Raw genomic sequence first — 21,009 nt, forward strand, 5'->3', positions numbered from 1 at the left:
TCTGGGAATCGAATGGTGTGTGTGTGTGTGTGTGTGTGTGTGTGTGTGTGTTCTTGTTAAGACCGCGTCGTTTTGACTTTGGCCCGAAAATGGAGCCGAATTGTTTTGACGCACCCCGTTGTTTTGACGTCACAACAACGGATGCCTCGATTTTCGAGCTTCCCGCCCTAAGATATACCATGTGACACAAGGATTTGATTTTATTGGTTCTGTCCAAACTATGATAATTTTGTCAGGGTTGAGTGTGTGGCGAGTGTGTTGGGCTAGTGTTTTGCGGTCAAAACAAGAACTGTAGTTTTTTGGGTTCCCCTGGCGGCAACATTGAGAGAGAGAGCGAGAGAGAGCGGATTGCCGCGTGAAACCGTGATTTGACACGATGGCTGACGCCGACACGCGGGGTGAACGCCGCAGCCGGTACATTACCACAGACACAGGTGTGTATTATATTTATAGTACTTTGTTGTCCATTTTAGACGAAAAGACTGTTGACTGAGTTGTTTTTGAAATAGTGACGCGCCTTCAACTTTATCTTTCAGGTCTGTTGCCACATGGCTCTGACATTCCAAAATGGCTAACCTCGTTTTTTGGAATTTAGAGCTCACAATCCAGTGACAGTGACATTAACAAGAACTTGATCAGTCATTAATTATCAATGGCTTATCAAGTTGTTGGTACAGGTTACTATGCAAGAGTCTTATACATTAAAACAAATTATGGCGAGTGGTGCACAGATCTAAATACTCTCAGTATACTGAGAAGGCACGATGCATGTTGGTTTTTTAACTTCCGAAAGATTCTGAGATTAGCTGTGCGTACAAGCGATCGAATAGCACTGATTTTATCAGTATTTATATAACTATGTTTTGTTTGTGTCAGTCTGTGCTTGTTTGCTGAATTTATGTGTAGGACTAGGAGCCTGAGGCGGGTTGAGATCTAGCTCCAATGTTCAAATTTCAATCTCGCCTTAGGCCTAGTAGCTGTTGAATTAGGGAGACCGAATAAGTCAGTCACGGTGCGACTATATATTTTTTTTTAATTCGATTTATTTAATTAAAAACTCTTCACGTCCTGTACCGCACGACTTTGTTACTATACTTAGGAATGACCTCACAGGACGGAAGCGCTCTCTGTGCTTGAAAACCACATTTAGGTCACTTCCTTTGTAAACAAGCACATAGCTGCTCCGCGGTTCGTTCGTTTGGTGAACGTTTTGGTAGTTTGCAATGGATTTGTATTGATTTTTTTTTCACGGAGATTTTGGGACCATCTCTGGTGATGCTGATACAGTCAGTAAAGACAAATTTGGGGATATTATCGACGAATTAGGGGCAGAACAAGTGCTGGGACTCGAAGCAGACAATCGCTTGACATTGAAATTGTAAGCTTAATGTAGTTTAGTTTCATCTCCCCCGTCGCGATAACCTTCGTGGTTGAAAACGACGTTAAACACCAAATAAAGAAAGAAAGTTTCATCTCTTTGTTCCACCATCACCCAGCCGACGCGGCGACTTCCTGGCGTGGCCGTAAAGTCCGGTTACTCGATCACGTCGCTCTCTGCTCTGTGCATCGTCAAATATGTTCATGCTTTTCACCTGTTGCACGTGAGTGAGTGGAGACTCGGCTCCCCCATAATCATGGTCCAACAGGCATGCGAATCATTAATTCTGCTTTTTACACGATGAGTCTTCTTCTGTCAATTTAATGCATACTAGTTACAAATTAAAATGACAGTATGATTTCTTCATTAATTAACTACTCATAATGATAATACATGTATTATACGTGTATACTTTACATACATGTTTTATAACATAAAACCCATAAATGTCGTGTCTGACACACACAGATACCCACTTTCTGGTCATTTTCATCAAATCCTTACGGTACTGAGGCTTAGCAATAGGGAAATGTGTTCAGGACGTGAATAGTTATTTGACCGGGCGAAGCTGGATTGACTTTGGACTTATCATGTATTGGAGCCATTCTTCCGTTCTGGGGACGAAATCCGTCTGTTGAAAAAAAACAACTACTGTTTGTGTTTTACTTTACCCATACACACGCACACGTTTTTGTTCCTCTTTTTTTCTCTTCATCCTCTTTTTGTTCTGTTTTCTTCTCCTGTCCACGACATTACTGCTTCCCCTCAAACCTATGATGTATTTTTTCCGTGCATGGTTTATCCCTGTCTCTTCCCAGAGACCAGGCAGTCCGGTTACAGTAGCTCGGGTACTTTGTATCTCCCCCAAACTCATCAACTTAAGTTCATTACAGACAGAATAATTAGCATAGCCGCTAATTCAACAGTGTATAGCCTATAGGCTCTCTTTTTCTTTTCTCTCCTCGACATTCAACCCATGGTCCCCCTCGACCACTACCATCTTTGACGCAATGTCACTGTCAGAAAACTCACTGCCTTCTTCGGCATCATACAATTCATCATCTGACAGAGACTCGTCAGTGGTAAGACATAATGCATTCTCATCATACTCCAACTCCTTTGGATCAGACACACCTGAATGACAATGCTTCTCAATTAAAAATGTACACATGCTTTTATGTGAGTTAGGGAAGTATAAATAGAGAATACTATATATGGCTTGCTGTGTCGTACCAGATTTTCATGAGTTGTTTTTTTAAATATTGAACTGCGAGCGAAAGCGAGCTATTCACTATTTTAAAAAGCAACGAGTGTAAATCTGGTACAAAACAGCAAGCCATGTAGTATTCTGTTTATCCTACATACTGTACTTACGTGTATTTTACTGAAAATGTCCTGCAGTCGAGGCAGCTAAATTGAAGACGCTTGTTTTGGAACCTCGATCTCTTCTAAAGCCTCGTGCAATCTATTACGTCAAAGCAAAGAAACGTCACTCTGAAAGTGTGGCTTGACGTGTTAGTTCTAAAAATTCATCGAAGGTAATTAGCGAGCGCAATCTTTTTTCTTCTATAATGACGTTTGTCTCGGTGACTTTGGCATCATAAGCAGTGGAAAAACAGGTCCCTGCCAGACTTGCTTGACATGACCTCATTTACATGATATATACACACGTGTGATTTGAACGATTATTATCTCACGAGTGTCTCTCTCACGCATGTAGGATGATATTATTAATCAAATGAAAATTTACTAATAAAATGTTCTATTATGTCACTAGTGGAACCAGGAGGCCGAGGCCAGAGATTTAAAACAAGGGAGTACTTCCCACATTTCTCATACGGCCAAAGAATGGTGCAGGCTGCACTGGCTAAGAGTCTACCTGCCATACCATTGCCAGATGACACCAGCAATCATCCAGGTACAATGTAATCCCATTTTTATTTTGTTGAAAGGCAAGATTTAACCAGAAAGTAAGGAACTAACTCAGGGGTTCCACTTATTGCACACACAAAAGTATATATATACGCAGTTTTCAGCCTCCGTACACATTTTCACCGACATGTTGCATTTTGTCACGCAAAATTACAATTGCACTCAAAAAACTAAATAGCCACGAAGAGAGCACCTGAACTCCCACCTCTGATTCTCCCCACCCGCCTTGTTCATCACTGTTAACACTTGTGTACTTATCGCCAGAGGCCATAGTACCAGTGCTCTACCGAATTGAATCTTTATTCCTTAGGTCACTGCCACCGGCGATAGCCATATAAATTATATGAATGACCAGCTCTACCGAAGAGGAAGATTGCATTACATTTCTTTGGGGAGGGGGGGGGGGGGGGGGGGGTCATGAGTCACAGAATAAATAATTGATCCTGCTGTGTTCAGCAAAACAATGGTCTGCCTTATCACACATGCCATCAGTTTGGTGCACTGCCGATTCAGTTTACAGGCCAGGGGTGTCCGGGTCTACTCTGATTACATCGGACTGACCCACAGTGATTGTTTTTCAGGCCGAAATATCTTCCATTTAGCGCCATGCAAATAGTTCAGTTCCTCGCTTAGAGGCCTATTACCTGTACAGAGCCACTGCAAAACGCAAACAGACCGATCTGTCGTCGGAAAGTGAAAGAACAGAATCTGATGAAGGGACTTCTTTTAGTTACTTATCATCATCATGTCCAGTGATGGCGCTAGTACTTTTTTCAAACCGGTACGCAAACTTTTATGAAGCAAACAGTCCAGAAAAAACGGTAGGCTGGTCATTGGAACCAGTTAGAATCCAGCTCAGAGTACTGGTTTTATAGTTTTGCCAGCGAAAAAAGACGCGGTAGTTCTAAAAATCAACGGCAGCCAATTTTGTTCGGGGATTTTTTCGTTTCAACCGGTAAAATACCGGTAATTACCGGTTAAAGCCAACACTGCATGTCTTCTCAATCGTAGTGAGAAAAACACACTTCTCCTGCGCGTTTTTTCCCCCAATTAAGTTTGTAATGGTACGCGTTTTCCCCGGCTCATACGCATTTTTTTCAGTCATGTTGTGTATGCAAACGCAAAAAGCAAAAACCCAGTGGAACCCCTGACTAACTAACTGTTATGCAATACTTCTGGAGGGGTGATCACACTACAGTGAACACAGTTTAGTTATGACTAAGATATGTAGTTAAATTGCTATTCTGATACACATGGAAGAATTCAGGGTTATGATTTGATAGTCTCACATGGACCTATTTCGGTCATAAGGCCATATATGTCAACGGAAGCTGCTCAATATCCTATATATTTACAACAATAAAGCATGCTTCCTGTTTCATCACCGTGGATGAATTAAGTGCTTGCATGCACATACCTGGTCAGGTTTGCTTCTGTTACTGGTCGACAGACGATATAGTTTGTACAAAAACTAAATTCTTGCCGTCCATGAAATACATCCCTGGTAAAAATTCAATTCCTGCAACACACCTTGCAAAACTAGTAGCTGCAGTCTAGCAGACGGTCTTTCCAGTGCTTTGTAATGAATCGGCAATATTGCCTTTGCCTATGCAACGCTCATATATATGCAGATCCCAATCTGATGAATGGACTGACCCACAGTTAACAGAGAAAATAAAGGACCCACTAGAGAAAGTGCTGAATTCTTGGGATGTAGTCTGATGATAGACGGAAGACAGACAATAGACGGAAGACAGACAATAGACAGAAGATAGACGGAAGACAGACAATAGACGGAAGATAGACGGAAGACAGACAATAGACGGAAGACAGATGGTAGATCGAAGACAGACAATAGACGGAAGACAGACGATAGACGGAAGACAGACGATAGATGGAAGACAGACAATAGACAGAAGATAGACGGAAGACAGACAATAGACGGAAGACAGACGATAGATGGAAGACAGACGATAGATAGAAGACAGACGATAGACGGAAGACAGACGATAGATAGAAGACAGACGATAGACGGAAGACAGACGATAGACAGAAGACAGACAATAGATGGAAGACAGACAATAGACGGAAGACAGACAATAGATGGAAGACAGACGGAAGACATACAATAGACGGTAGATGGAAGACAGACGATAGACGGAAGACAGACGATGTAGTCTGACGATAGACGATATATATACGGACGTTCAACCAGTATTTGGCTTCAGCTTGATTCAGGAACAAGAGGGCGACCGCAACTGAGTCGCATGTGTAGACAAACCATAATGCCTTTCTCCAGTCCAGTCTATGAAATAGGACTTACAGCTGATCTAGCTGGACTCTACGCAAGCTTCAGTACGAATGAAGTAAAATCTCCCATATCAAATTTATTATACACAAATATGAAAACAGTTAACTAGACTGTTCTAACTGTAAACCAACGTAAAGGGGAAATATGAAGCTCAAAAACAGGTTAAGTCCCAAGCATCATGCAACCACAGGCGCTTTCTGTCTGTCTTTCCTACAGTTGACTGCAGCTTCGAACCACAGGCGCTTGTGACAGAGGACTCTACAAGCAGCCATCACTCAGTTGACTCCCAAATGGTGAGTTTTTATAGAGTAGATTATTTGTTGCCCTGTCTGAAGATATTTTGTTTTTGCGATTTGATTTGTTAAATGTTTGATCTGCATTACTTGTGAGTTTCCTGTGATGACCAAGGCAATGAAATATGTTTGCTATCTGCAGTCTATGTTCTTTTGCCTCTGAAAAACATGCATCAGAGTTGTGCATTCTATTTTTCCTCACTATTGATTGGATTAACGTTTTTAATTTGTGACTGTTTACTGTTAATGTGTTTTTTTGTGCCTATGATTCCATTTTCTGAGGCTGTGCTTATATTTCTTTATTTATCGTCACAGTTCAGTACAGACTTTTAACTAGTGAGAAGAGCATCCTTCCAAATGGACATGTAACAACAAATTTTAGTAGACCTGCTTCGCTTTATTAGCAAATCTAATGGCAACATTATTTCTCGAAAAACCTATAGTTCACTATTGACCAGCAGGGATAGACAAATAGTCTACCCGATTGCCAGGAGTGAGTAAAAAAAATCTGCCGGGCTAAGAGAAACCACCTGGCAACTTGTCGGCTGGCTATAAACATTCTGTACCAATGCAACAGTTTTGGTTGTAATTTCAAGTTTCAAAGCGATGCAACAATTGGGGCATGTGCTGGGCCAGCAACATTTCTGGCGGGCTAGTGAGTACTAGTGTAGTAACTTTCTTGAAGTTACTAGTCCTGTTGGCGAGTTAAGATTTGAAGATTTGGCCATCCTTGACAAGAATGATTGAGATTAAAAAAATCTTGATCAGCACAGAAAATAGCTAGGCTTTACTTTTTTGGTATTTGTTCAAGTCAATGGATATTCTTTTTGCATCATGACTTGTAAAACCCTTGGCAGATCTATGAGGTTGCACATGTGACCAATTGTATGAGCAGCAGTGATGGCCAAATCTCAAAATTTTAATTTGCCAGCCGAACGAGTAACTTCAAGAAAGTGACTAGCCAGACAGAAATGTTGCTGGTCCAGTACATACCACACAACAGATTATGAGTATCAGATTTCTTTGTACAATCAAAATAGAGGTGTTTTTGCAGATGCCAGAGGTTCCTGCATCTGCAGTGTTAATGTGGCTTTAAAACACCATAGTAGTACAACCAACACTTTTGCATTTGACCAGAATTTTCACTGGCCAGATGGGCGAGCTGCCAGACGGTTTCTTCTAGCGGAGACGGATATTTTAATCGCCTCTGGCAATCGGGCGGACAATTTAACCGTCCCTGAGCAGGAATGTGCTTATTGAGCTATATTTTCATATCGTGACGCGGGCCGGTTGGGAATTGTTTGGGCCGGTTCAAATTGCTGACCTAAAAAAAATAAGTTAAGGTAAACCCCTGGACACTAGTTTTTAGGACCTGGAGAGGACCCCAGACAATGGGGCCTCAAGGTTTGTCATACCCAGAACATCCGTTTTAAAGTTTTGTTCCAGCTGGGACTCATTGAGCCCGGTATCGCTGCGTGAATGACACATTTTCCACAAAACCACCCGCCCCATGTTCTATGAAAGATTTCTCTTCAAGGTCACATATCTTCTGCCGGAGGGAGGCTCAGTGCAAACTGACAGCAATTTTTGACGATAGTTATTGTATTTTGCAGGATTTTTCAGACAAAGACATGACATATGTCCCAGACTCTGCCAGCAGCATTGACGGATCGCATTTGTACCCACCATTGTTTTTTGGGTCACAACTCATCACAAAAATGGCTACGGGAACTGAAAGTACTTGCCCTGCCCCTGCTGAACCTGCTTGTCCTGAGTCCACATCATGCCCCAAAGAAGATCCATGCAGAATCAAAGGATTGTCCTTCGCTGAAACAAAGACTGTTGGTGACAAAACTGTACCCAAGCCTAAGCAGCACTTTTGTTTGTTTTGTCAGAAACCACAATCACGTTTGCCTCGGCATATTGAGACGCAGCACAAAGATGAAAAGTCTATGGTCCCTTACTTGAATGCTAAGAAAGGATCCGGAGAAAAGAAGGCAGAGCTGACAAAGCTTCGGAATGCTGGTGACCATCAGCACAATTTGAGTGTTCTGAGAAATGTGTCTGGGACACTGGTGGTGAAACGGAGGAAGCGAGAAAGTCCTTCGGTAAGCAACTTTGTTGCCTGCCCTTATTGCCTTGGATACTTTCAAATAAAGGATATTTACAGGCACAAGTGCGTAGAAGCAAATGATGGCTCACGGAGGGAATTTGTAAAGAAAGGGAAGCTAATGTTGCCCGATTCTGAATGCAAGGAAGATGAGTCGGAGGCATTCCAGTCTTTTCTTGACACACTGCAGTCAGACCATATCCGTCTGGTAGTCAAAACTGACCCTTTGATCAAAGAGCTTGCGAGAAGCCAAGTAAAACGGCACGGATTTAACCCGAGTCGTTTCGCCCAAATACGAAACAAAGTGAGGGAGGTTTCACGTCTGTTATTGAAACTGCGAAAAGTGTCAGGACTTGAAAACGCTTCTCTCAAGGAATTTCTCACGCCTGAAATGTTCAAAACGGTAATAGAAGCAACCAAACAAGTCGCTGGTTACGAAGCAGAGGAATACAAATTCCGAATTCCATCCTTAGCCAACAAACTTGGCTACACAATCAAGCTGTGTGCTGACATACTGGAGGTCCAGGCCGTGGAAAAAAGGAATGACAGTCTGAAGTGTGATGTTCAGGGATACCTGAAACTCCATCAGATGAGATGGAATGAAGAAATTTCTGCCCACGCAAGTCGCAATCTGTATGAACAGAAAAAGGGACATGCAAAACGTCTTCCTCTGTCGAGAGACGTCGCCAAGCTCTCCTCTCACCTCAGCAATGTTTCAGCCGCGGCCACCCAAACCCTCACTACAGCACACGAAGAAAAGGAGATCAAGGCAGCATGGAAAAGCCTTGCGGAAGTCACTCTGACCCAGATAATCCTTTTCAACAGGAGAAGGTCAGGCGAGGCCTCAAGAATGAAACTAGTAGATCTAAATCAACACGAAACTCACGATGTGGATGTCTTCAAATCACTTAGCACATTTGAAAAAATCCTATGTAACAAGCTGACCAGGATTGAGATAATCGGAAAACGTGGCCGAATTGTCCCAATTCTCATGACTGCACAGGTGAAAGCAGCTGTGGAACTGCTTGTGCAAAAAAGAGATGATGCTGGTGTCAGCGGTTCCAACAAATTTGTGTTTTCTTGCACATTCTTTCAGTCGGAGGGGCACATTCGGGGATCTGACACGCTTCGAAAGTTTGTGACATCAGCGCAGTTGGCAGAGCCACAGTTCATCACATCTACTTCACTTCGAAAGCAGGTTGCTACTCTGTCCCAGATAGTCAGTTTGAAGGACAACGAGCTGGATGCCCTTGCTCAGTTTATGGGACATGATGTTCGCACTCACCGCGAGTACTACCGCCTCCCATCAGACATGATGCAGTTGGCCAAAGTCAGCAAATTACTCCTTGCCCTTGAAAAGGGGAAGCTGCAAGACCACCAGCGCTGCACCCTGGATGAGATGGAAGTGGCTGAAGATGAAGCCATCACCTCGGATGAGGAGGCAGGTATGTGTGACATTTTGAAGATGAATTCCTTTGCTCTTTTTGCACAAAATGAACACAGCTAGACTATCTCTAAATCTAGTATTGTAATAACCTTTTTTTTTGTATTCTTAAATTCATCTTCTTCTCCTTCTGCTTCTTCTGCCTCTTCTTCTTCTTCTAAATTGGGGGGCTGAGATGGCTCATTCGGTACACAGCGTGGACTACATATAGTTCCTCTGACTCTCATAGTCACAGGTTTGAATCCCGGTCTCCCTCTCTCTGGTATCGCCTTTGTTGTGGCTAGTGACATTGAACCACCAATACAATTTTATTTGTTTTAAATCTAAATTGAGAACGTTCATACTTCAATGCACACTACAATGTGATATATTGTGCTAACATTAATTTGCATTACACAATAAAGCAAACATTAATACTACGGTACTTACTACATAAACTTTTGTACTTGCGATCTGGGATTTTATCTATTCTATCATATTGTAACTATTATTTACAGAATTTGTTGAAAAGGGTCACAGCCCTATTCCAGAACGATCTGCATCAGGAAGGTTCGCAACAAAAGACTCTTTGGCACCGCCACATAACCAGCCCTCTCCGCCTATGCATCAACCTTGTCCTGCTACAGCTGCACCTGACAGTAAGTCTTCTTCTTCTGTGTACGCATGCTATCAACTACAGTACTGCAAGCACTCCCAGTTTCGGATAAAAACAAATGCGATTGGTCACTTTGGCAGAAATAACAACTGTGAACAGAATGTTGATAGTAAAAGAAAGTAAGGAAGCAGGAAAGATGAGCCGGTGCCTACCTAACAGCAAACTAGATAGCTCCTGGTGTTCAAAAACAGGAGGGGCCCTTAATTTAAGTCCGCAGCGCTCCACTGCAGTAGGTGACAGTAAGTGACAATATGGGCTGAATCCATCCCATCTACATGGTGTTGGAGTGGGGACAGGACATATTTGAATGGCGATGTCGCTGTTCAGTGTCTGAAAGTCTCTTAAGTTTGTAGTTGCAAACATGACTTTTCTTTCTCTTTACCCCCCCCCCCCCCCCCCCCCTCCTCACTCCCACAAAGTAACATAGTAGATTTAATTTCTTATTTGTAGCTGCCATTCCATGTAAAAGTGAATACATTTACTTATTTAGTATAAACTTGTCACCCTGGCATGAGGTAATATGACCGGCACGGTTGGCCTAGTGGTAAGGCGTCCGCCCCGTTGTGGGTTCGAACCCCGGCCGGGTCATACCTAAGACTTTAAAATTGGCAATCTAGTGGCTGCTCCGCCTGGCGTCTGGCATTATGGGGTTAGTGCTAGGACTGGTTGGTCCGGTGTCAGAATAATGTGACTGGGTGAGACATGAAGCCTGTGCTGCGACTTCTGTCTTGTGTGTGGCGCACGTTATATGTCAAAGCAGCACCGCCCTGATATGGCCCTTCGTGGTCGGCTGGGCGTTAAGCAAACAAACAAACAAAAAATGAGGTAATATCACAAGGGTTATTCATGTTTTTGTATTTGTCAGATTCTGCTGATGATGAGGAAGCACCAGAAATCCAAAGGAAGTTTCAACGGTGTGCTGCTGACAGCAGTGCATGCTCAAACAGTTCAGTATATATCTTTCTCCTTAGTCAACCAATTTTCCATGGGGGCGCGACTGGAGATGGATGAAGGTCAGGGGGTTCCTGTGTTCGAGTGGGAACAGCTTGAATTTAACTCACAGAGTTGTTTGTGTCCAACACGCTTGTCGGAGGTGTTTTTTTACGGCGTCAATGTTGGGGGGTGGGTGGGGGTTAAGGATGAGGGGTAGAACTGCATTCGTTGATGCATTTTGATTGTCTTACATCTGAAATGTATTTGTACCTTTGAAGAATAGTTCATTCCTGTACACTCATAACACGGAACACACGTTTATTTATTTTGAACATAACATAATTAATACAATAAATAATTAATTATAATTTTATTATGTCCCCAGGCGAGCCCCCTTCCTCCTGGACATTCTCTCCTGTTGGTGTGGCAATGATGAACAAAAGATGCAGTGTATTCACACAGATCACTTCTCCTTCAGCGTCATCTAACGAAAGTAAGCTTTATTGCATATAAATTAATTTAGAAACATGCTGGCGTCACCCCCCGCGGGTTAGGGGGAGTCCCATATTGGTTGGGACTAGAAAGAATTTACCCGCTGCTACCCAGCATGTCGTAAGAGGCGACTAACGGTTCTGTTTCTTCTCTTCTTTTGTCTTATTTCTGCCTTACCAGTCCTTTCACCTATATTTCCTTCCAAGAAAACTCTCCCTACTATTCCCTGCAGTTTTCCAATTCTTTTCTTGTTGTCTTATTTCTACCTGACTGGATCCATCACCTTTATTTCACTTACCAAAAGTCTTCTTTTCCACATCCTTATTTCTCTGCACCCCGCATGTCGTATGAGGCGACTAACGGATTCTGTTTCTCCTTTTACCCTTGTTAAGTGGTTCTTGTATAGAATATAGTCAATGTTTGTAAGATTTTAGTCAAGCAGTATGTAAGAAATGTTTAGTCCTTTGTACTGGAAACTTGCATTCTCCCAGTAAGGTCATATATTGTACTACGTTGCAAGCCCCTGGAGCAATTTTTTGATTAGTGCTTTTGTGAACAAGAAACACTTAACAAGTGGCTCCCTCCCATCTCCCCCCTTTCCCCTATCCCATCTCCCCCCTTTCCCTCGTCGCGATATAACCTTCGTGGTTGAAAACGACGTTAAACACCAAATAAAGAAAGAAAGAAATGCTGGCGTCATGTACGGACGATTAACTAAGCGCCCATTACCTAGTTGTTGAATGACCGCATTCCATAGTGGAAACTCTTGTGTTTAGTTATTTGACAACGAAATTGATATTTTAAAAGCATATGTCTTTTAGCTGTTGTCCTTTTTTTGCTATTTTGCATAATCTATCAAATGATTTGAAATAAAGATAAGGCAGCTGAGAAAATCTATCGTCTTTTTTTTCCCCAAGGTTCAACTGACAATGAGTACCTACCTGAACAGTGGAGCCATTCCAAACCAAAGAAGCTCAAATCAAAGGCAACGCGCAACAGTGAGTGGAAACATAATCATTGTCTTTATACCTCTTCTTTCTCTTTGTGAACTGAGCTTTAAGGAGCTGACTCAATCCACACAAAAGTTATTCTTTTAAAGTAGAACAAAACCAGTAAACTAGATAGTTATTGTGTTTTTGAGTAAGGTAATATCCTTCTCTGAAGCCCTTGAAAGGAAAAATAGAGCCTGTTCATAACGTGTTAACTGTTAATCTAACTAGGAGCGTATAGTTATTGTGTTTTTGAGTACGGTAATACCCTTCTCTAAAGCACTTGGAAGGAAACATAGAGTATGTTCACAGACCTGTTTACCCTCCCGGAATTATTACGGATTTAGGGTCTAAATTCCGGTATTACGGAAATCTACCGGAAATTCCGGTCACAAGAACCATTTCCGTGTGTGAAAATTTAAAGTCGAAATTGTAGTACTAGTAGTCACCGGGATTTTGATTTCCCGAAAACCCTTTTAGCTCAAGGCCGACCGGAACAGCCTTGTCTGCGCATGTGCAAAAACAAGGTATTTGTCGGTCAACGCGTGGTTTTTGTGCATTCGGTCCGATCGACATGGGTCGTAAGCGTAAGGCCGATCTCTCTGGGGACAAAATGCCAACCAAAAAAGCTCAAGTTGTACAGGAATATCGGCAAAACTATCAAGTCAAGTGGCAGTGTCTGGCGAAGTCTAAGAAGAGCGAATCACTTGCATTTTGGTGATCGAATTGAGATCAGTGCAACAACAAAGCTAGTCAGTCATGAGTCACTGCAGTCGTTCGTCCGCGAACCAAGCGAACGTGTCCCGAGGTTAGACGCAGCATTAGTTTATTTACAAAATGCAGTACACAAATGAACATGGAAACAAACAAATTGTGTTTGGCAAAACATGAGCCTGCTTCGCATCGAGTTTATTTGACCAGTATGTCTGTGCTTCGACATTATCTCTTGCTACGGTCAGTGACTTGTGCTGTTGCCGGAATTTGAAAGTCTTTTTGAGTCTAAAAGTGATCTCCATTAATCTTTCTCCAATATAGCAAAGATCACAGTTCTTTGAATTGAAAAACTTTAAAGAAAATCTTTAAATAAAATGAACGAGCCGGTCCACAAAAAATAAAGGTAGCTTCTGGAGAGTGTTTTTCTGACTGGTTTTAATGCAGGATGTAAACAGGTCTGTGTTCATAACGAGTAAACTGTTAATCTAACTAGGAGTGGCATTTTGTCAAAGAGCAGTTCAAATCCGTACGTTCTTTAACATATCAAAATGGCCTGCTGTCGCTCAGTTTTCTTGATTCAAAACTAAGCAGTAAATTGTATAATTATTTAAAAATGAATAAATAAGTGGATCAGTTAACAAGTGCAATGGCTAACTGACCTGCCACTTCTCATGCCCATTCGTGGCTTCTGTCCCATGCTTTGAAAATGAATGTGTACAGGGTCTGTAATTCCGGTTTTAATTTAGATTTGAAATCTTTTGTAATTAATGGATTACGCCCACATACACTTCCGTGTATTAGAGGCAGGGACGGGAGTCCCAGGAATTGGAAAAAAGAGGAGGTACTATATCTAACTTACATTGAACAACCAAAATGTAAGCAGCACTAAGATTGACAGTGAAAATGTGACAGTTTTAGTGTACTAGCTTTAGTGCCACGAAGAAGAATCAGAACAAATGTTGACTCGGGAAAATAAATGTCCATGCCCAATCAAGATTCGAAATAGAGACACTGAGATCACGAGTTGTCGGCCTAGACCACCAGACTACCCGGCGCTCATATTGAGTTGGCATGATTGTTCCTTATAAAGTTTTAATCCGATAACATATTTAACCTTTGTATCTCCGGTAATAGGTCTTGTGATATCTGTGTCCACAAAGGTTCAAGCCAGCCACGTCGACTGTGGTTGGAGGAGGAGGTGAAGGCAGTGGAGGCTCATTTGTTAAAATATATCGCCACGCAAGTGCTGCCAAGAAAAGAGGATATCCAGAAGTGCCTTCAGGCTGAAGAGGCTCTGAAAAATCGTACCTGGCTACACGTCAAGAACTATGTACGAAACCGGATTACTGCTTTGCAAAGAAATCAGCGAAACTAAATAATGTTCCGCTTTTCAGCTACTGATCATCTTTCCAATGTTGTTGCTGATCACTACCACTAAGTAGATATATATCTAGTGCAGGTTTGTGTCTTGAGCTGTACTGGACAATGATTTACACATTTATCTTTATTTGTTTTTATTAATTTTGACTATGAGCACACTGGTGGTTGTGTTTCATGTTAAATGATTTATTTAGTATGTGTTTATGCAAATCATTTTTGGCATTTTGAATAAGCTAGATGTGACCTTTCTTAGCACTGATCCAAAGGTCAGTTTAATATGCGGTCAAAACAATGATGGTGGAGGCAGTTGGCTATTTTTAATTCATTTGCATAGCAAAAACGAGGCTATATATCTATTGACAACTGACCACCTATTGAACACTCAAAACTTTTCAAATAATGGAAGCTTTCATTATAAAAACTTGTCTTGGTTATGAAACCTATGAACACTTATAAAATGCATGTGATTACATCAGCAAAACAAAACAAAATATAAGCAAGTGAGTCATATTCTTTGTGGCTTTGCCCTTGTTTAACTGTATTATCATTATTTATTATCATGAACACAGACTACCATAAGGTCCGCTCCCCCCCCCCCCCCCCCCCCCCCCCCCCCCCCCCCCCCCCCCCCCCCCCCCCCCCCCCCGCGGGTTAGGGGGAAGAATTTACCCGATGCTCCCCAGCATGTCGTAAGAGGCAACTAACGGATTCTGTTTCTCCTTTTACCCTTGTTAAGTGTTTCTTGTATAGAATATAGTCAATGTTTGTAAAGATTTTAGTCGAGCAGTATGTAAGAAATGTTAAGTCCTTTGTACTAGAAACTTGCATTCTCCCAGTAAGGTCATATATTGTACTACGTTGCTAGCCCCTGGAGCAATTTTTTGATTAGTGCTTTTGTGAACAAGAAACAATTAACAAGTGGCTCTATCCCATCATCCCCCCCCCCCCCTTCCCCGTCGCGATATAACCTTGAACGGTTGAAAACGATGTTAAAACACCAAATAAAGTAAAGATAAGGTCCGCTATTAGGAAAGTCAAAACAATCAAAGTGTCATATGCACTTTGTCATCGTGTGTGACATTTTATTGTCAACACAACGATGGTGGTGTTTCACATGTTATGATTAATTCAGATCTTAAGTGTATATAAAGTGTATTTATGTACATGTACTTTTGACCATTTTAGATAAGCTTAATTTGATATTTCAGGGGCCTCTGTCAAAAGGTCACTACAGCATGTGGTGTCAAAGCAACCATTGTGGAGGCAAATGGCCTATTTTTAACAGGATGTTTGAAGATGTGTTTCTTTTATTATTTGTTTGAGAGACAAGAAGTTGGAAAAAAGTGTTATTTCATGTTCTTTTGTCACCGCGGGCAAAGTTAGTCAATCATTGATATAGTAAAAAAAATCTGTTTTGTTTGTTGCCATTGAAATAACACTTACAACAGCACTAAACATGATGTTGCTAATTATCTTTTTGTGGACTATTCAATGGAGTGTTTTGAATTGTGCCATTTATCATGCAACAACTGGTTTATTTTTACGGTGGTTGATTTTCCATTATGCAAAAATATAATTCTATGGCTGAAGACTACCTTCTTCTTCTTCTGCGTTCGACGTGAAGACTACCTCATTTCATTCTATTTCATGATTATACTGAACACACTCTAGCAGTAGCCCTGCTAGTCCGTTTAAGGAAAGTCGACACATTGTATGTTCCCGTCAGAACAATGTATACACTGGGTGTGTATGATGTTTTTTCATTTTTTTTTTATTATGAGCACACTGGTGGTTGTGTTTTTTTTTAATTTGATATTTAATGATTTATTCAGAATGTGTTCTTGCACATCATTGTTGGACATTTTAAAGGTGCTCGTCTGCATTTTTTCTCCTTTTTTTTTATATTACTACATTTTAATTTAACTAAAAAGTTGTGACAGATGACATCTTCTTAATTTATTCCCCTTGTTTTTAACATGACTATTATAAGGAGAGTTTGCTGAGAAAAAAACCCATTGTTTTACCTATAACTTTTTTAAAATAACTTTTTGCACAGTGGTTCTTCTCATCATGTGACTTAACTTTTTAGCGAAATTTAATGGTAGGATTATGAATAAATAAGCAAAACACAGACGAACACCTTTAAATAAGCTAGATGGGACATATCTTAGGATTGGTCAAAAGGTCAGTTTATTATGTGCTGTCAAAACAACGATGGTGGAGACAATTGGCTATTTTTAATTCATTTGTGCAGCAAAAATGAGGCTATGTTCTGACAACTGACCACGTATTGAACAGTCACAACTTTTCAGACAATGGAAAAATGCATGATACAAACTTGACTTGGTTATACTTGTAGAGCCTATGAATACTCACAAAATGCATGTCAGATTCTATTAGCAAAAAACAATACGAAATCTGAGCAAGTGAGTCATGATTATCGGTGGCTTTGCCCTTGTTTAAAGCGGCTAGATCTGATTTAAAACAGCTATGCCTACGTTGCATTCAGACATTGTTTTCAGCCGATTTGAGCGGAATGGCTGTACATATTGTTCAGCCAACCTTAATTAGAGCAACCCTTACCCTTGTTATCCCAAAGAAGTACTGTACGCCCCCCGCGGGTTAGGGGGAAGAATTTACCCGATGCTCCCCAGCATGTCGTAAGAGGCGACTAACGGATTCTGTTTCTCTTTTTACCCTTGTTAAGTGTTTCTTGTATAGAATATAGTCAATGTTTGTAAAGATTTTAGTCAAGCAGTATATAAGAAATGTTAAGTCCTTTGTACTGGAAACTTGCATTCTCCCAGTAAGGTAATATATTGTACTACGTTGCAAGCCCCTGGAGCAATTTTTTTTATTAGTGCTTTTGTGAACAAGAAACAATTAACAAGTGGCTCTATCCCATCTCCCCCCTTCCCCCGTCGCGATATAACCTTCGTGGTTGAAAACGACGTTAAACACCAAATAAAGAAAGAAAGACTTAAGAAACGTCGTTTAAACTCGGCGTACAGCGAGCTTCCGCAGCGACCACTGCTCTTTTGTTGTGGAGGCTGTGTGAATTACTTCCCGTTTAGTCATGCATATAGTCTCAATGCCACACTGAATTGGCCACTAGAACCCGAGTTTTGAGATATGAAACTATTCCGGTCGTGAAGCATTGTTATGGTTTATAGTAGCATAACACTAGTCTGGTGGCGATAGGAGAGAGTAAATCAGACCTAGCCGCTTTAAACTCTCCCTCTTGTACAAAAGAGTAGTGGTCGCTTCTAAAGCTTGCTGTACGCCGAGTTTGAACGACGTTTCTTAAGTGTACAGTACTTCTTTGGGATAACAAGAGTAAGGATTGCTCTAATTAAGGTTGGCTGGGCAATATATAACAGCAATTCCGCTCAAATCGGCCAAAAACAAGGCCCGAAGGCATCGTAGGCATAGCCGTTTTAACTTTATTATCATTATTATTTATTATCGTGACCACAAACTACCATAAGGTCCGCTAGTAGGAAAGTCAAAACAATCATAACGTATCATAAACACTGGGTCATCGTGTGATCATTATTATTTATTATCGTGACCACAAACTACCATAAGGTCCGCTTGTAGGAAAGTCAAAACAATCATAACGTATCATAAACACTGGGTCATAGTGGTGTTTCACATGTAATGATTGATTTCGATTTTGAGTGCTCTATCCCATCTCCCCCCCCTTTCCCCGTCGCGATATAACCTGCGTGGTTGAAAACGACGTTAAACACCAAATAAAGAATAAAGAAAGATTTTGAGTGTATATAAAGTGTATTTATGGTACATTTACTTTTGGCTCTTTAGATCAGCTTAATTTGGTATTTCATGGGCATCGGTCAAAAGGTCACTTCAGCATGTGCTGTCAAAACAACGATGGTGGAGGCAAATGGCCTATTTTTAACAGGATGTTTGAAGATTTGCTTTTTCAATTTTGTTTGAGAGACAAGAAGTTGGAAAATAGTTTTATTGTATGTTTCTTTGTCACCTGGGGCAAAGTTATTCAATCGTCGCTATACGTTTGTTGGAAGCTATAATACAAAGGATAAATTGGCAGCTTTCTTACTTTCTGTTAGAAACAAAAGTATATTTTTCATTTGTTGCAATTGAAAAAGCATAGACCTTACTAAAGATGCTGCTAGTTGTTTTGATTGTGTGGACTATTCAGTGGAGTGTTTTAAATAATCTGTATATATAATATATATATATATATATATGCCAATTCTCATGCCTCACAGTATTTTAACATTGGTTTATTTTCCATGTTACAAATATGTAATCATATGACTCGAGACTACCTTACTGTGTTATATTGCATTATTATCATGAACGCATTAGGCCCACTTATAAGTTTAAAGAAAGTCAAAGCCGTGTATTGTTCCTTTCAGAACAATGTTATACACCGGGTGTGCATTATGTGTTTTCATTATTTTTAATCATGAGCACACTGGTGGTTGTGTTTCATATTTAATTATTTATTTGGAGTGTGTTTGATTTAGCTTAATTTGAATTTTGTTGGACATTGGTCAAAAGTTCAGTTTATTATGCGCGGTCTGAACAATGATGGTGGAGGCAATAGCCTATTTTTCAACAGGTTTGAAGGTTTTGTTTGAGAGAAATAAATCTGTCTTTTTTATATTTAGTCAAGTTTTGTTTTCTTTGTCATGTTGGGCAGAGTTATTCAATCGTTGTTATACGTTAAGTTCACTGATTTCTTAAATCTAATGTAAGCGCTGTTTAAGAGGTTTTGAAGGTACAAAATACACTTTTTTTCTCTGTTCTCTTTAACAAGATATTCAGATTTGTTTTTCTTCTTTATTTTAGTTTGAGACGAGAAGTTGTACATGCATTCTATTTCCTGTTCCTTTGTCAACTGGGGCAACATTCAATCACTGTTATAGCCTGGTTGTAAGCTATAACAGTATAAGTATAATTATACAAAGGATAAATTCACTGCTTTTTAAATGTCTGCAAAAAGCAAATGTCACCGTTTTGTTGCATGCCATTGAAAAGGAATAAAAACTACCAAACGTTATTTTGCAAAACATGCTTATTGTTATGATTCGACTGATTGTGTTTGTATGTGGATGTGTGATCACAGGATTGCAGATTGCATGGACATAATCGCCACAGGGAAAATCATTCAAATCCTTACTCCGAAAGTTAACAAAAAGCTATTATTGTCTCAAGAAGAGAAATTGTTTCTACAACTGAACACACAGACTGTAAAATGCATGTGTATACAAAAGCAATTATGCTAAACAAGCCCATCATTAAATGAATGGAAGTCAAAGTAAATAAAATAAAATGCAATTTCAAATGTGAAGGTATCTTAAAATGTCGATGAACAAACGCAAGGGAACTGAGCGCCATCATAAAAATACCTTTCATTACAAGGACAAAAAAAAAACGTAACTGACAGACTGATTCTAATATAGGTCCCTGATAACACTTATAGTATCCACCACCTTCAAATATGATCATTAAACTTCATTTTAAAAAGCTTCATGATTATGCACTGCAAAGTAAGCTACACGTTTTGTTTAGCTGTTTCGTACACATAAAAAAAAGGCTTTGTGATTCTTTGGTCTAAGTGCCAATAGAAGGTTTTGAAAGGAGCAAGTTAAAATGTAAAGGCACACTACCTTATATCATATATATACAATATCACACTACCACGGAAAGTCAATACAATGCATACCCAGGTCAAAACAACGTTCACACACGAGTGTGTATCGTGTGTATCATCTTTGTCAACACAATGCAGGCGGTGTTTCAGTTTATTGAAATATTGAGTGTATGTGAGTGTAATTATGCACATTCACTTTTGGCCAATTTAAATGAGCTTGATGTGGAATTTTGTTATCTATTGGTCAAACGGTCATTTCAACCGGCACTGTCAAAACAACGATGGAACTGGCCAATAGTCACAATAACGAGGGGAAAACATGTATACCCCGTCAAAACAACGTTCACACACGAGTGTGTATCATCTTTTGTCAACACAATGCAGGCGGTGTTTTCAGTTTATTGAAATATTGAGTGTATGTGAGTGTAATTATGCACATTCACTTTTGGCCAATTTAAATAAGCTTGATGTGGAATTTCTTATCTATTGGTCAAACGGTCACTTCAGCAGGCACCGTCAAAACAACGATGGGACCGGCCAATGGTCACAATAACGAGGGGAAAACCATGTATATCCCCGGTCAAAACAACGTTCACACACAAGTGTGTATCGTGTGTATCATCTTTGTCAACACAATAGGCGGTGTTTCACTTTATTGAATTAAGTGTTATGTGAGTGGTAATTATGCACATTCACTTTTGGGCCAATTTAAATAAGCTTGATGTGGAATT

At 40.4% G+C, this 21,009-nt stretch overlaps 1 protein-coding gene across 5 annotated transcripts; it reads left to right on the forward strand.

Moving 5' to 3' along the window:
* The first annotated feature begins 22 nt into the window (after positions 1–22).
* On the forward strand, positions 23–15,235 carry LOC138957426 (uncharacterized). Of its 5 annotated transcripts, none has more exons than XM_070328540.1 (9): positions 23–434; positions 3,156–3,296; positions 5,838–5,914; positions 7,528–9,469; positions 9,966–10,106; positions 10,989–11,069; positions 11,442–11,549; positions 12,466–12,546; positions 14,412–15,235. In XM_070328540.1, exons 1-9 carry the CDS (start codon positions 377–379, stop codon positions 14,624–14,626), a joined length of 2,844 nt encoding a protein of 947 aa, XP_070184641.1. In that variant the 5' UTR covers positions 23–376; the 3' UTR covers positions 14,627–15,235. The 5 variants fall into 5 exon arrangements, with proteins under 5 accessions (XP_070184641.1, XP_070184645.1, XP_070184642.1 ...); XM_070328544.1 differs by having other exon boundaries at positions 9,121–9,469; XM_070328542.1 differs by lacking the exon at positions 23–434 and adding an exon at positions 952–1,378.
* Positions 15,236–21,009: the final 5,774 nt, after the last annotated feature.

The sequence above is a fragment of the Littorina saxatilis genome, unplaced genomic scaffold (assembly GCF_037325665.1).
Source record: "Littorina saxatilis isolate snail1 unplaced genomic scaffold, US_GU_Lsax_2.0 scaffold_567, whole genome shotgun sequence".
Lineage (NCBI taxonomy): Eukaryota > Metazoa > Mollusca > Gastropoda > Littorinimorpha > Littorinidae > Littorina > Littorina saxatilis.